This window comes from Takifugu rubripes, chromosome 17 (assembly GCF_901000725.2).
Source record: "Takifugu rubripes chromosome 17, fTakRub1.2, whole genome shotgun sequence".
Taxonomy (NCBI): Eukaryota; Metazoa; Chordata; class Actinopteri; order Tetraodontiformes; family Tetraodontidae; genus Takifugu; species Takifugu rubripes.
Genome location: NC_042301.1, coordinates 11,238,888 through 11,252,875, shown reverse-complemented (window position 1 = coordinate 11,252,875; position 13,988 = coordinate 11,238,888). Strand labels below are relative to the sequence as shown.

Sequence of the window (13,988 nt, the reverse complement as noted above, 5' to 3'; positions counted from 1 at the left end):
CTGAAGCACTTCTTCCCTGAGATAATTATTGTAGCATTCGTTTTTGAGATTCCTTTTTTCCATCAGCAGCAGCATTTTCAATAGATAACCAGGAACACAAGTGTGACGCGTGTGTACGCTAAAAGTCAAGACTAATCTGGGATGCTTTATAGTTTTAACAACCCCCAACCTCCCCGAATCCTAAAAAAATTCAAACCTGTGAAGTAGCAACAGAAATTGCAACATTTTTGAATGTTCCAACAGTTCTTTAACTCAATTTTAATTAAAATACGTTTGCAGTACCAAACGCAGCCATCAGATGTCAGAATCAGCTTAATATACTGAACCCGGACAACCGTCTCTTTTTTTTCGCCGCCTCTCCAGTCCACAGAAGCACACACGAACAGCCCTCTGTTCCTTTATCTCTGACGTTCCATGTGTAAAGCTCCATCAGATAACATGCTTGCGTGTGATCAGAGGTCAAGAGTTCTAGTTATGCTTTACACTCACTCACTCAGACACACTCATGCATTTAACACAGATCTTTTATTCAATCAATGTCTACATTTAGTCCAGATACTGGAGAGGAAAAGGTGTGTTTCAATGCAAAGATGCTTCACACATTCATTAAGAAAAGGGGACAGATTTTTTTTATATATATGACTTATTGATGTTAAGCGCAGAAAGACAACGACCCAACATGAGTCAACGGCGTATCAAAGGGGACACATCGCTCATGTAACCCACCTTTTAAACTTACAGGTACTTCATTTTTGGAAGAACACAATCAATTATACATTTGTAATCTGCACAGATCGGACTTCAGAGCCCAAAAAAATGCGAGGTCAGTGCATCTGCACTGCCTCCGACGGCTCTTTGGGGTACCGAAATTAGCTCAACCCTCCTCATTGGTTTAGCCGAGCTAAACAGTGCAGTTTAACGTCAGCTTAAACCATCTTGTTAAACTCCCTTGCTGCTGCAACTGAGACAAAGTGCTGAGTATTGATGTGTTTTGAGTCTCCTCATGCTAACGACCTTCATGTATTCATCGTATGTACAAATTATATTGCTGAGGATGACAAAACTTCTGGTTTGGTACTGGAGATAAACGCTCAAAGGTTTGCAGTAGGCTGTACATTCACAGTTCCCAGTGGGTTTACATGCACTAGCAACATGTTCAATATTCTGCTTCTTCTCCAAAGCGATGACAATCTGCTAGCCGCGGCTAACTCTGAAGTTTCTTGCTTGGTTGAGTTCGGCCTTGTGTTGCTACTTTCCGAGCAAATATTTGCCTTCATATAAAGCAGCTGAAACAAATTTACAGGTGTATTTACATGGTGGAGAGTTTGTCGCAGCAGGTTTGAGACCTCACCGGCCAAAGAGATAGAATAGCCTTTGTCCTTCATTTTGAATCCAGAAACTTGAGTCTTCATCTCAAGCCTTTGGCCCTGTGACATCTTGTACAATTGACTTTCCGAAGAAGTCAAAAGGAGTTCCAGCATTTCCACACACAATCAGAGACTCCTCAGCTGTGGGGCACCACAGGGGCCTCATCTCTTTGGTCCTGGATGAAATTATTGGTCCTCCCGAGAAGAGCGAAAAACTGGTATGAGGCAACGTTCCGTCAAGGTGGCCGTTAAAGCCGCCGGGGGCACCAGGGGGTGTCTGGGTACAGCAGACAATGGACCGACCTGAATCTGAGAGAGAGACGGAATGAATACGGAATAATAGTCACAATGCCTGGAAGCTGCCGACTGAGCATTTCAAAATAAGACACAATCGGTCAGAGACAATGAACAAAGACGGGAAACCTCCCACAGCATAAAAGAGAGAAGTGGTACAAAAGACAATAGCGTCATAGATACGTGAACAAATATGAAAATGAGGGGAAAATTAAAAAAACAAAACAGACTTTAATACCAGGAAGACTTCAAATACAATCACTTTGCCTTTCATATTTGCTCGGCCACAGGAAACAGGACCAGAACGTAAACAATAGATGTATATTTCTGGGAACGTCTGGATGTTGGACTCATGGACAGGCCGGAATTTCCCACCATCGCGTTTTACCTCGTAGGATCTTCCTTCACTGAAAACGGCCCTCTCAGGTTGACCGTGTTCCTCCTGTTCTCCGCCGTTCCGTAGCTGAGCGTCACCTAAAGGAGAACAGGCGGCCAGTTCAGAGAGCGTCAGAATACTGGAGACACTGGTCCCGCTGTACCGGCGCTGTATACGGGTGTGTACCTGACTGTGGATGTCTGACACCAGTCCCAGGTTCTCCAAATGCGAGTGGAAGAGTGGCGAGCGGATGAGGCTGGCGCCGAGCAGCGCGTTGACGATGTAGCCGACGGTGCAATCGTCCGGGAGGCTGATCCGCTCGGCCGTCTCCATGAAAACGCCGCCACTGCAGCAGGGATACGACAGAGGGGGCATTTAGGGCGCCGCGGACACGGCGGGACTGTCCGCGTGCGGCGGAGGCGGCTCACCTGGCCCAGGGTTTCATCTTTAGAGCGAGGCCTCGACTCAGGCAGAATCCCGCTCCGCCCGTGGCGAACCAGAAACGCACCTGCGCCGGAACGCAAAACACACGCCAGGCCACGTCAACGCTCTGGGCGGAGCGGAAGTGTTCAGATATACCAGACAGGAGTAAACGGAGCTACCGTTCCAGGTGTTCCGGGGTTCTCCGGGGCTTCAATCGGCCGCTCCAGGCTGGGACGGCCGATGTAGACGTCCTGGGTGTGGCTGTGCTGGGACAGGAGGCTGAGGAGCGGCCCGACGTTCAGGTAGTTGTCATCGTCAACGTGACAGAACCACCTGCGAGGTTCACAACACCGAGTCAGCAAAAGGGCCTGTGTGTGTATGTGTGTGTGTGTGTGTCTGTGTGTGTGTTTTGCTCACTTCTTGCCAGAGTTGATGAAGGTTTCATACTCCAGCGCCATCTTGCAGGACAGAGCCTGGCGGTTGTGAGCTGCTGAGCAGTTGGTGTTGATCAGGTGCTCTCCTGGACATCAACACAAACAACAACAACCACAAATCAAACACAGAACCAACAGGAGAAAGATTTTCCCGTATCCAAAAAGAACGTTTCTCACTGCTTTTTGTGAGGTGGTTAGCCTGTTAGCAGTGTCTTAGCCTCTTAGCCACACCGCTAACAGGCCAGTTAAAGTTTTTAAAAGCTAAACAAGGCTGTGGAATTTTAAAAGTGACCCTGAGGTGACCCGACAACTCTCGGGCGTGCCTGTAATATGTGTCCCATTTACATCTGAAAGTGCTGGTGGCTGACAACAAGCTAACGCCGCGTCTCGAAGGGGGAAGACAACCAGCAGCAGCCGGGTTCAAGACGACTGGATCATATTTGCTGTTGTTTCTTGGTCATAAAGTGAGAATAATGACAGAAAGGAAGAGTTTTATTAGTGAGGCTGTTGATCCAACTGAAGTACAGCAACTTCCTGCACTCCATGGAAACATGGGGTTGCCCACTCAGCAGCCTGGACTGACTTCCTGTCTACACGTTCCAGATAACACCGCTGCTTCCTGGTTTGTGTGTGTGTGTGTGTGTGTGCAGCTCACCCATCCTTTTCCTCAGCTGCTCGTCCTCTCCATCGCTGAACACGTACGTCTGTGGGAAAAAAACACAAACAGTTCGTGTTATCTCAGCAGGGAAACAGACACACACAGAAGCTCTGGCCATCATTGTTCATGGGTGACTGTTACACACACACACACACACACACACACACCCACACACACACACACACACACACACAAACGATGTTGGATGAAGGCCAGGACAAAGGTCAGCCTCTTGTCTATCAACAGCGGGGCAGCTGGATTTGGGTTTGTGTCCATGAGTGTTTGTGCGATGAGTGATTGTGTGTGTGTGTGTGTGTGTGTGCAGACCCCTCAACTTTCCACTGGAAGTAGACACGCTCCCTGGGTGCAGCCTGAGAGCAGCATGTAAATATTGTCTCATGGCTCTGAAATTAAACCCACCACAACATGGAGTCATGTTGAATAGACCCAAGATCAGGTCCCCTCAGTGAGGCTTATTCTCCGACTGGGTGAATTAGCATTAGCACCATTCGTGTATGTGAGCTAATATTCAGTGACGTTGCCCATTTCCCCTCTTGACCCCATGTCTGCCACCCGCTGGTGAAGAGAGTTGTTGCCCCGATGAAGACGCCCGAGCTGCCATTTTAAACAATACTGAGAAACGTGTACGTCTCTGGAGTCCTCCTGCACGTCAACGGATCAATACTTCAAGGATCTTAGAGGCCGTCAGCTGATCTGAGGGAAAGTCGGAGGGAACATCCTGCTGAGCAGCGCAAACCTGAAATAACCTCTGGCCGCTGCGCAGCCCGGGGGTTGGAAAAAAGGGGCCGAACAAAAACCAGCCAGCCAGCTGTGAGGTTTTGTCAGCATTTTTTTTTTCTTTTTCCGCCTCTTAAGTCTCCAGAGAGCAGCTGGGCTGTTGGAGGAGTGTGTGTCGTTTACCAAAGTACACTTGAGCTGGGGGGGGGGGGGGGTAGAGGTCAAAGAGAAGGAAAAAGATCTGCCTGATGGATGAAGGTATCTCAGGACAACACACCTGAGGCAGGGGGGGGGTCTGTGTCAGAGCGCCGGCGTGTGTTTGCTCCTTTTTTTAGCTTCCCGTGAGAAATCTGGCGAGCTCCCAGGGCCTTCCTGCGAGGGTTCAACGGTGAGAACCTGTGTGTTTTCCATTACTCAGCAGTCTGGCGGCGCGGAGGCGTGTCTGGGAAACAGGTAAGGTTTCCCCCACCTGAGCGTGAGAGCGGCGGCCCGCTGACACGCATCAGCTGAGCTTTGTTTACGCGTCAACAGAGACGCGAAAAGAGACCTCCGGAGGATCGGAGCCGCTGTTGGACCTCCCACGGGCGGGTCTGGAGCGGATCAGGGAGCCTTTGAAGCCGGCGGCTGCAGTTCACCACGATCCAGACAGATCAGGCCCCGGAAAAAATGGATCTCACGCCGACGGGCGAGGAGCTTCTGACGTGTACATCAGGTCCATCAGGGAATATGTGTGACCCCCTTGTCCAGGGGTCTTCTGAGCCACCCTGGGCTGAGTCCCCGCCCCCCCCTTCACCCCCTACCAGTATTGTGTCAACACATCAGGGGCCTGGCGGCCCTCAGATCTCCCCCTCATACACTACAAAGGTCTCTGGTTTACGATGGCGGATCAAAGGGAGTCAGAGTTTTCTAAGGGGGGTTTATAACTCGCATGTGACTGCGACAGGGGGGAGAGGAACCCTATAACCCTCCAGCGATGGGCAAAATGATGCCCATCTGACCTTCGGTGCGTGTTAAACATAAACATTCAAAATGTTTGAGTTAACAGCCATAAGCTGTATTTATTTTAGTCATAAATGGAACCTCTGCAGTGTTCTTTACCGTCCAATTACCAAATGCAACAACTAGTTTACAACAATGGAATAAATTCATTTAACAGTTTGAATCTGATGCATATGATTGGCAAAATGTGGAAGAACGTTAAGTGCACATGTTTTTCTTTAAAGTGATTACTGGTCTTATGGGCAGTGACTCAAAGAAAGTAGTTTGGAAGTTCTTTCTAATTGGTTCGAGGCTCACCTGTTGCGCGCTCCTGGAGATCCATGTGTCCAGAAGCAGCTCCAGCCTCTCCCGGTGGTATCTCTGGGTGCTTTTCACCGCTATGAACACATCGGACGGGGACAGATGCTCCACCGGCTCCGGGGCTGAACTCCTCCGCGGCGGGACGCGCACGGCTCTCCTCTCCCGAGTCAGCTTCCTGAAATATGCCGAAAATGCTTTCCCGCTCGCTGCTGCGCCCGCGGGCGGCTCCCTCGGCTCTCCGCGGCTCGGGTGCCCAACATGAGCGACAAGTATCCCGGTCACAAGCAGGCAAGTGACCACGGCAGTAGCAGCAGCGGCCCGGGGGCTCGGGGCCCCACTGGCGGGGTTCCACACCATGACCGGGGGGGGGGGCTGCTTTCACAGATTCATCCACGGACAGAGGAAATGAGTGTTTTCACCAGCGCAGCTGCCACATTGGTGTGCCCCGGCGGCTGACCTCCCAAAGTGGGGCTGCTGTTGCGCTCTTTCCAACAAATTAAGGAGTCCGTCTGTGGGCGGGGCCACAGCTGCTCCAACCAATGGGTGTTTGGAGCGCCCTTGGTGTGGGCGGGGACTTCTAACACGTAAGTGGTGCGATGAGCCACATGGCATCAAACAATAAAAAAATCCTAAAAGTCATTTATAGTTGTATATATTTGTATTACACATTATTTACACCTTTTCATCTAATTTTCAACATTTCCAAATGCGCACGGTCGTAAAGTCACAACAATTACCGAAGATTCTGAATTAAATCGGTATGTAAAGTGATTCAGATTTTAAAATATGAAAGAAATGTCTTTAGTTCGTGTCTTAGTTTGTGTTGCTTTCTTTGCAAAAATCGTCCTTGCCCTGCTTGTGTGGAGGCATGCTGGGGAACTCTCCAAGTGGACAGATGTGGTAGGCTGTGATATCAGAGTGTGTGTAGTGCTGCCAACTGCACACACACACACACACGCACGCACACACACACTGCCAGATGCACCAAACATGTAAGGAATGCCTCCTCTCTAATAATGTGCAGTTTGTCTCTGCTATTTAAGCTCCGTTGAGCCACCAGCCGGCGTCAGTTAAGGTCCAGCACACAGAAATACTGTGAAACTGGATTTAGGAGTCAAGACTAGGCTGAAAAACAAATTATACGTAGAGAAAAACGGATTTAACTGCAATCCAGCTTTGTCATTATTGCTGTACGTGAAGATTTGAACCTGTTTGTGTGGTTCTTTTGTTTTAAACTGTTTATATTTTCGTGCACCAAAGAAGCAGTGTGGAAGATGAGGAGACATTAAGGAGCTGCTGGGCTGCACAATGTATCAACTGAGAACAAGATGTTTAGAAAATCCTCCCAAAATTCCAAGCTGGTCACATGCATTTGCTGACAACAGACGATGGTTATTCACCCAGAACGTTAAAAGCACCCTTTGGTTTAAGTGAGTCAGAACTTTCAGGATGAAGAATGAAAAATAAATAAATGGGGCTTTCTTAAGGTTCATTCCTTCCAGTAAACATGTTTCTGTCAGGCCGCACAGACGAATTTCCTGTCTATTATTTACAGGTGTTTTTGAGATGGCCCTGATGTGACGCACAGGAGAATATATTTACAGTTTTCTTAAACGTCCTTTCTGAAGGAATTTAGAAATGTTTTTCTTTGTTTTCAGGCTTACGTGCCAGGGTTTTCTTGGTTTCAGGTCCATTTCACTGATTTCAGCACCGTCAAAGCTGCTTTGTTTACTTCATTTGTGATTTGCACTGTTTCCGAGTGAAAATCATCTGGTGAATGTAGCTGTGTCATCTTGCTTTTCTCTCCAGATTGTTGCCACCTGCTCAGCCTCGCCTCAGTATTCCAATTTTAGCTCAAACCTGGTTTAAGATAAACTCTTCCTCTCTGGTGTCGATAACCAGAGAATTTATTTTTCTACTTAATTACAAAAATCTGTTCTGACTTAATGACTCAGGTCGAAGCCCACTTTTTTTTAAAACTTCTAATAGGCTGCTTTATTTAAATCCAAATAACCCGTTACAGGAGGCAAATGTCTCCGTCCCTGCAGATGCCAATATCTGTGTCTGATGTGGTTCCTCTTGATGTGGATCTGCATCAGAATCTGCCCTCGCTCCAAATGGAAAACAAGGCTCTCTTCCTCATGGCAAACCTGCCACAAAACCTCTTTTCACAGCTGCTAAAAAAAGTTTTCAGTGTTTTTGATATAAAGATTTCCCCATGACTGACCCCCCCCCCCCCCCCCCCTTCCCCAATATTTGGAAAAAAGGTCGGAGCAGAACTTCCCGTTTGTTCTTCGTCCCAGCAGCAATCACGCAGCAGTTTCTTCTTTCAAGGGAATAACCACATTTAAGCAGTACTCGATCCTCTATTAATTTCAACCTGCAGATGAAAGTGATCTCGGGAACTTCGGGAGGCGATTTTTTTTCCCCCTAGTTGTTGTCATTCAAAGGGTGAGAGGAAGTGAGAAGGAAAAGCCCAAACTTGAGGGTCGGAAAACTGTGACCTTGCTCTCCTGCAGCAACAAAACGAAAGAGAAAAAAAAAGAGGTCTGAGGGGCTGAAATCCTGGAGCTGAGACCTGCTGTTTCGCTCTGACCCAGAGAAAACGTTGGTTTAGAGCCAAACATACGGGCTAAAAGAGCAGGAAAGAGCAGCGAGCACATAAACAGAGCTTGTGATGAGACTATAAATAGAGGTTCTTCGTTCATCTTCTATTCAGCTGCCACCAACCACAATGTTCTCCACATAAATACTCAACTTCAGGCCTGTGGTGGCACCGATTTGCTGTGAGGAAATCAAAGCCAAGAGAATGTGCTGCTTAGCTGCCACACTCTATATAATTTCCAGCATCGTCCTGGAATAAAGAGCTCTTCCCGACACTCGAGGACGGAAACATCTGTAGCTGTCATCTGAAATATGGGAAAACATTGCTCAATCTTTCTGGTGGCTGGTTTAAAATGAATCTGAAGACATGGGGGCAAATTCAATTACAAATTTCAACTACAGTTAATGGTGAACTTGATTACAGGGCAGGGACACGTGCACGTGGCGTTGATTGAGTATTTTTGCCTGAAGTTGCTGTACTCCGGTTTGTTTTTCTTCATCTTCCACCTGCTTATAGACCCTTCTTGTATGTGGAATGGACACGTGCCTGCTTTCACGCTCATCACCACTGACCCCTGACCACACTTTCATGTCTTATGTGATCAAAGCTTCGCCGCCTTGCAGCATGACCACAGAGCACCGACTTAGCTGCAGGTTTCTCTTCAAAAGGAATCCAAGGGCTGTAAGAATATGGAGGTGAATGAATCAGGAATGCTTTGAGAGCATTCTTTAGCGTTCAAGAATAAAGCTTCAGCTCGCAAATAGACTCGCTTCTGTCAACATGTTTGACGTATTCTTCTGAAACTCTTCAGAAAGAAAAAATGTCTCCTGTCCACCAACTAAAAAGCAGGAATCTGACCTGCTGAAGCCCCTTGGTGCGCTCTACCTGTCGCTCTGATTACAAAACATTGATTCCAGAATCCTGCAGCAGAGAAAATAGACCTTGAGCGCTGAGTCACTGACAATTGTGGAGAATTTAGCAGTTCATGACGGTTGTAAATGGAAAAAGAACCTGCAACAGAGAGGGAGGATGGGCTGTCTAAAGGAGACAAACTTCTCCGATCAACTTGTTTTTCCACTTAGGTCAGCAGTGGAACGTGTGTGAGGTCTCGCCAGATTTATCTGCCCACCGCTCCTCTTTCACGTGTCTGTCATAACATCACCACAACACTTTGCTTTTCCTCTATGGACAAAATAAAACCTCGCAAAGAACTTTTTTCATATTCTTACTCCGAATCATAAGCCTGCGTGTTTACCCGAGCGCCTGTGTGTGTGTGTGTGTGTGTGTGTGTGTGTGTGTGTGTGTGCGCGCGCTGCCTCAACAAGAGCTCCTGTCATCCTAACCAGGACTGTAGAGTCATGTGTTTCTCATTAAAATACTCAGGCCTCAGTTTTTAAGAGGACAAACACCATCAGAATGTAATTTAACCATCTTTTGTCTGTTATTACAAATAAAGTTTGTTCCTGCCGCTGCTGCTTGTGGTGGTAATGATGATGATAATGATGATGATGATGATAGTAAAAATGTTTGGAGGTGCTCAAGTTTCCGGGCTACAAAAGCAAAAAAGGGGAGTCATAATCGCAGGATTAATCAAAAACAGAAATAAAGCTTCATGGATGACCTAGCAGCTACTTAGCCAAAGCTGATTAACTTGGACCATGTGAGTCCATTAAGTGATATCACAACTGCTCATACCACCCAGAGTCTGTGTGTGTGTGTGTGTGTGTGTGTGTGTGTGTGTGTGTGTGTGTGTGTGTGTAAAAGGCAGTAGGAGACACTGTACATTCCCAGGGGAATTCAGCACAGAATCCCTGATCACAAGATTTCACAGTAGTTGGTTTAATAAGTGTGTGTTTGTGTGTGTATGTGTGTGTGTGTGTGTGTGTGTGTGTGCGTGTGTGTGTGTGTGTATGTGTGTTTTCGTGTGATGGACAGATTTGACATTTAAACTGTTAAACTTGAGTATTGAGGTTTCCGTGTGTATAGCTGTCACATTAGCATGTAGGTCCTGGGCGCCACGGCATTGCAGAGGTTAGCGCAGCATCCTTATAAAACGCTTATTACCTCCAGCTTGGACCCTCTACTTCCCTCCCACAGTTCAGAACCATACACATCAGGTAGGTTACAGAGTCCAAATGGCCCCTTGGTGCGGCTGGATGGTTTGCTGAGCAGCAGCAGCAACAGTTGCTGATATTCTGAGGCCAACACTGACTGTCCCCCACAACAGGAAGTGACTCATTTGGATTATTTCCTACAGTTTTAGCAGCACTTTCTGGCAAAGGATTATTATTGGAATATTTACGGTCGCACAAGAACTTTCTTCAGGAAATGCTAAATCACTGACTGAGGCGGCCAATGGAAAATTACGCTAACCTGTTCACACACTCAAAATCACAACAAAAAACCTTTCTGGAATTGTTAGAGATTTGATGTGTTTCCATGGTAACCCGCAGGATATGTTAGTCTTTGTTCTTGCAATATCTGGTGCCACAACTGACTTCAGGAGTGGAGATACTTGAGGTTCCAATTACGCAATTGTCCCGACCCACAGCGAACTGCAACATACTGAACGGAACATCTCCGACTGTTCCTCTGTTTGGATTGATGGAACATTTAGAACCACTGATGCAAACTCACTCACTCCTCCTTCCTGACACTCATCTGCACTGTCTGCCAAAGCTCCCTAAATCCCACCAGTTGCTCACTTAATCAAAAGATAACAGAGGAGCAGTTCTCCATGAGGACCTGACAAAAACAAAGACCTGCAGTTACTAGTTTGGTTGACTTGAAGGTGGTTGCAGACGTAGGACTGTTAGGGTGTGTGTGTGTGTGTGTTTGTGAGGTTCACTGTTGATTTCGTTAGGCAAATGAGCACATTTTTTTCCTGGTCTCCACAACTTGAAATGAGGTTTGTTTGAGGTTTTGGACCTGTGTTTGGGTTCAGTAGACGATGACTTGATAGAATTCGATAGTAAAGATGAAGGAAATTAACTGTTTCATTTAGTTCAGAGAGACATTTAATCAATCTAAATTAACACCACACACACACACACACACACACACACACACACACACGGGTCTGCAGGTAAAAGGAAAAGGATTAATGAAAACCAATGAATGTGAAGGTGAGCACTCTGAGAGTCATGGTTAATCAATTCATCTTTAAATTAACTTTTTACATTGGAAAATGGTTTCGAGCACAAACGTCCACACAAGCACAATATTTGCGCACTAGAGAATTTGAGCTGACCTTTTTTAGATTTACCAAAATGAGGTGATAAATACTGAGTTGCCTGCACAAATGATTTAGTTTGCGTTTAGTTTTGATCATTTCTATTATTCAGGCAGGTTTCTCGAAACAAACAGATTTGTGTCCCTGCAGCAGCTTTAAATAGGCTGTTGTGTTCATCTGTGACTTGGAGGCAAAAGCTTCACGCATGCTAAAGATGAAGAGGGAACAAAGAGCTCACCTCACTGCTTTTGTACTGGATTTAAGTCATAAACCTGTACTGACCCACCAGACATTTGTTCTGCCTCCTCTGGTGATTCACCTTTAACCTTTCACCTCTCTGAAATCCATACACACACACACAGACACACACACACACACACACAGACACACATGTGCGCTCACACTCAGCCGTGACAAATGCAGGAGAGACACTGGTCTGTGTGTGGAGACGCAGAACGGTCACGCTGGGAAGGACATGGTCTGAAAAATGAAAAGTAAATCTTCTAAAATGACGTGAAATTGAAACAGATAAAAGCGTCTCTCAACCTTGGCGACACAGTTGTGTGTTTCAAACTCAACTGACTGAAATTAAGGTGAAATACTGAAGTGTTTATGACAAAAAAAACAGCCATTTTTGCTTGTGCCGTGATTGTATAAGTGGAGGTGAGGACGTGAGAGACAAATAAATCAGCTTTTGTCTTTTTAAACCAGCTTTCCCCTCTAATTTAATGGTTTTCATTCAACTCTCAACCCCACCTGGCGCGTGTGAGGCCACATGAATTATTTAAAGGTTGTGAAGGGTGAAATGTGATAAACATTGTGCCACCATTTATAGAATTACAATGAGGCTAAATGCACTGCTGTGTCCTGCTAATTATATTTGCAGAAAACTGTTCATTTCGATGACTTCGCCACTTTCACTTCCATTCGTTGGCAGTTAGGGAATTAACTGTTAGAGTTTATTTATTATTATTCATTTACTTGCTATTTTTCAAGCACTCACACCTTGAAGCCAAAATGCCAGTTGACCTCCTTTGATAAAACTGTGAAGCAAAAGAGCGGATGAGGAGAGTGTTGGACACTCTTTTTTGTCTTTTTCTCAGACAATAAAACATGCTAGCACGCTAGCTTCTGCATGTGTAATCCAGCTCTTTCTAACTGTAGATGTACAACTAAACAACCAGATTCTCTTTCACCACTGACCTCCGCTGACACTTCTGATGTGTTTGGATTTATTATTAGAGAATTTGGTCTAATCTTTAAAAAAAGAAGAAGAATCACTCTGCAAGGTGATGTTCTGATCAAGTCGCCACCTGATGACACCGTCAAGAAATTCTTCCCTTGGCTGGTGACGCTGGCGTTGATGGCGGTTGATGATTTTCAATAAATGAAGAAATGATGAGACTGGTTGTTTCACGCTGGGCAGAATGATAAAAGCTTCATATGTGAGGAAGGAGACGAGTGATTGGATGAAGTGGCGGTCAGCCAGAACCGCCTGATTGGGCGACGATGAAAAAGAACAAGTGATGGGAGCATCAACTGTTGTTCTGTCGCCACTCAGGCACAATAACAACAGCTCAAGATGAGAAAACACGGAGACTCAGACCACTTCCTTCACCTCTTTCCTGCAGTTATTGGAAAAGGAACCCGATTCCTTACTGCTGATGCCCCCCCTGACTGCTGCAATAGGCTGGTTTATATGTAGTCTCAACAAACACCTTCAACAGCAGAACTTTCTATTCATAATCATTTCGCTTTGTAGAACCCAAAAAATAATGAAAAACCAATCAAAGCAAATCGTGCGCTTGTACGTCTTCAATCTTTTTGACCTTGGGGAAAAAAAGAACTCGTTGCTCTGGCGGGGACAAAGATTTAGCCGTGTGTTGTGTCGAAAACCTTTTCTAATCAGTAAATCTAATACGGGCGATACATTTAGTGTTCAATAAAAGTAATCTAACCTGGGTTTGCTGTGAGGATTACGCTGTTAATTACACTAGACCGCTCATCAAAGGCTATTGACAAGGCAAAAGAATGAGGTATTGAATCTGTAATTAAGTTCCTTTGCTTTTAATAGCCTTGGATTTATGAATCTCTATAACACATGGAGGGATTATATATATATATATAGTGTCAGATTTGTCCGTGTCCCACAGCCATTACTGCTGCGTGTCTCCTCCTTCATCCTATTTAATTAAAGGCGGTCATTTAAGATAGCTCTCCATAACGTCCCCGCTCTTCATATCCGCCTGTTCCAGTTTGATCCGAATTCCTATCCAGACAGTGGTGGAGTTGAGGGAATTCAGGCATGATTCAACACAGAGAGATTTTTCAGAACGAGCTCCTGTTTAGAATGTGCTTTTATACACGTCTGCTAAGGCACCGAGGACATGCTTTTGTCAGTGAAGCTGCACCGTGGCAGCGCTGGCCTTCTACACCAAATTTGGGGAAATGCGAGGTGAGGCTGATATCAAAGGACACCTTCCTGTTTTTGTGTGAACGTGTTGGCGACGTCGGCACGGCCCTATCTTATCACCCTGCTCCAAACAGGCGTGCTGCACATGT

At 46.1% G+C, this 13,988-nt stretch overlaps 1 protein-coding gene across 1 annotated transcript; it reads right to left on the bottom strand.

Moving 5' to 3' along the window:
* Positions 1-506: 506 nt before the first annotated feature.
* Positions 507-6,059, bottom strand: LOC101073166 (beta-1,3-N-acetylglucosaminyltransferase lunatic fringe-like). The gene is made up of 8 exons (XM_029850559.1): positions 5,587-6,059; positions 3,550-3,598; positions 2,878-2,980; positions 2,640-2,793; positions 2,466-2,545; positions 2,224-2,383; positions 2,050-2,135; positions 507-1,676 (listed from the first exon to the last, which is right to left on the bottom strand). Exons 1-8 carry the CDS (start codon positions 5,944-5,946, stop codon positions 1,616-1,618), a joined length of 1,053 nt encoding a protein of 350 aa, XP_029706419.1. The 5' UTR covers positions 5,947-6,059; the 3' UTR covers positions 507-1,615.
* Between the last annotated feature and the right edge of the window lie 7,929 nt (positions 6,060-13,988).

Bases quoted from the DNA above. Each gene is read 5' to 3' on its own strand.
- LOC101073166 (XM_029850559.1), bottom strand. From the start codon at position 5,946: ATGGTGTGGAACCCCGCCAGTGGGGCCCCGAGCCCCCGGGCCGCTGCT. The intron at 2,384-2,465 runs GTGAGCCGCCTC...TCCCTGCTGCAG, and splicing joins AAGATGAAACCCTGGGCCAG to TGGCGGCGTTTTCATGGAGA. The intron at 1,677-2,049 runs GTAAAACGCGAT...TCTCTCTCTCAG, and splicing joins GTGAAGGAAGATCCTACGAG to ATTCAGGTCGGTCCATTGTC.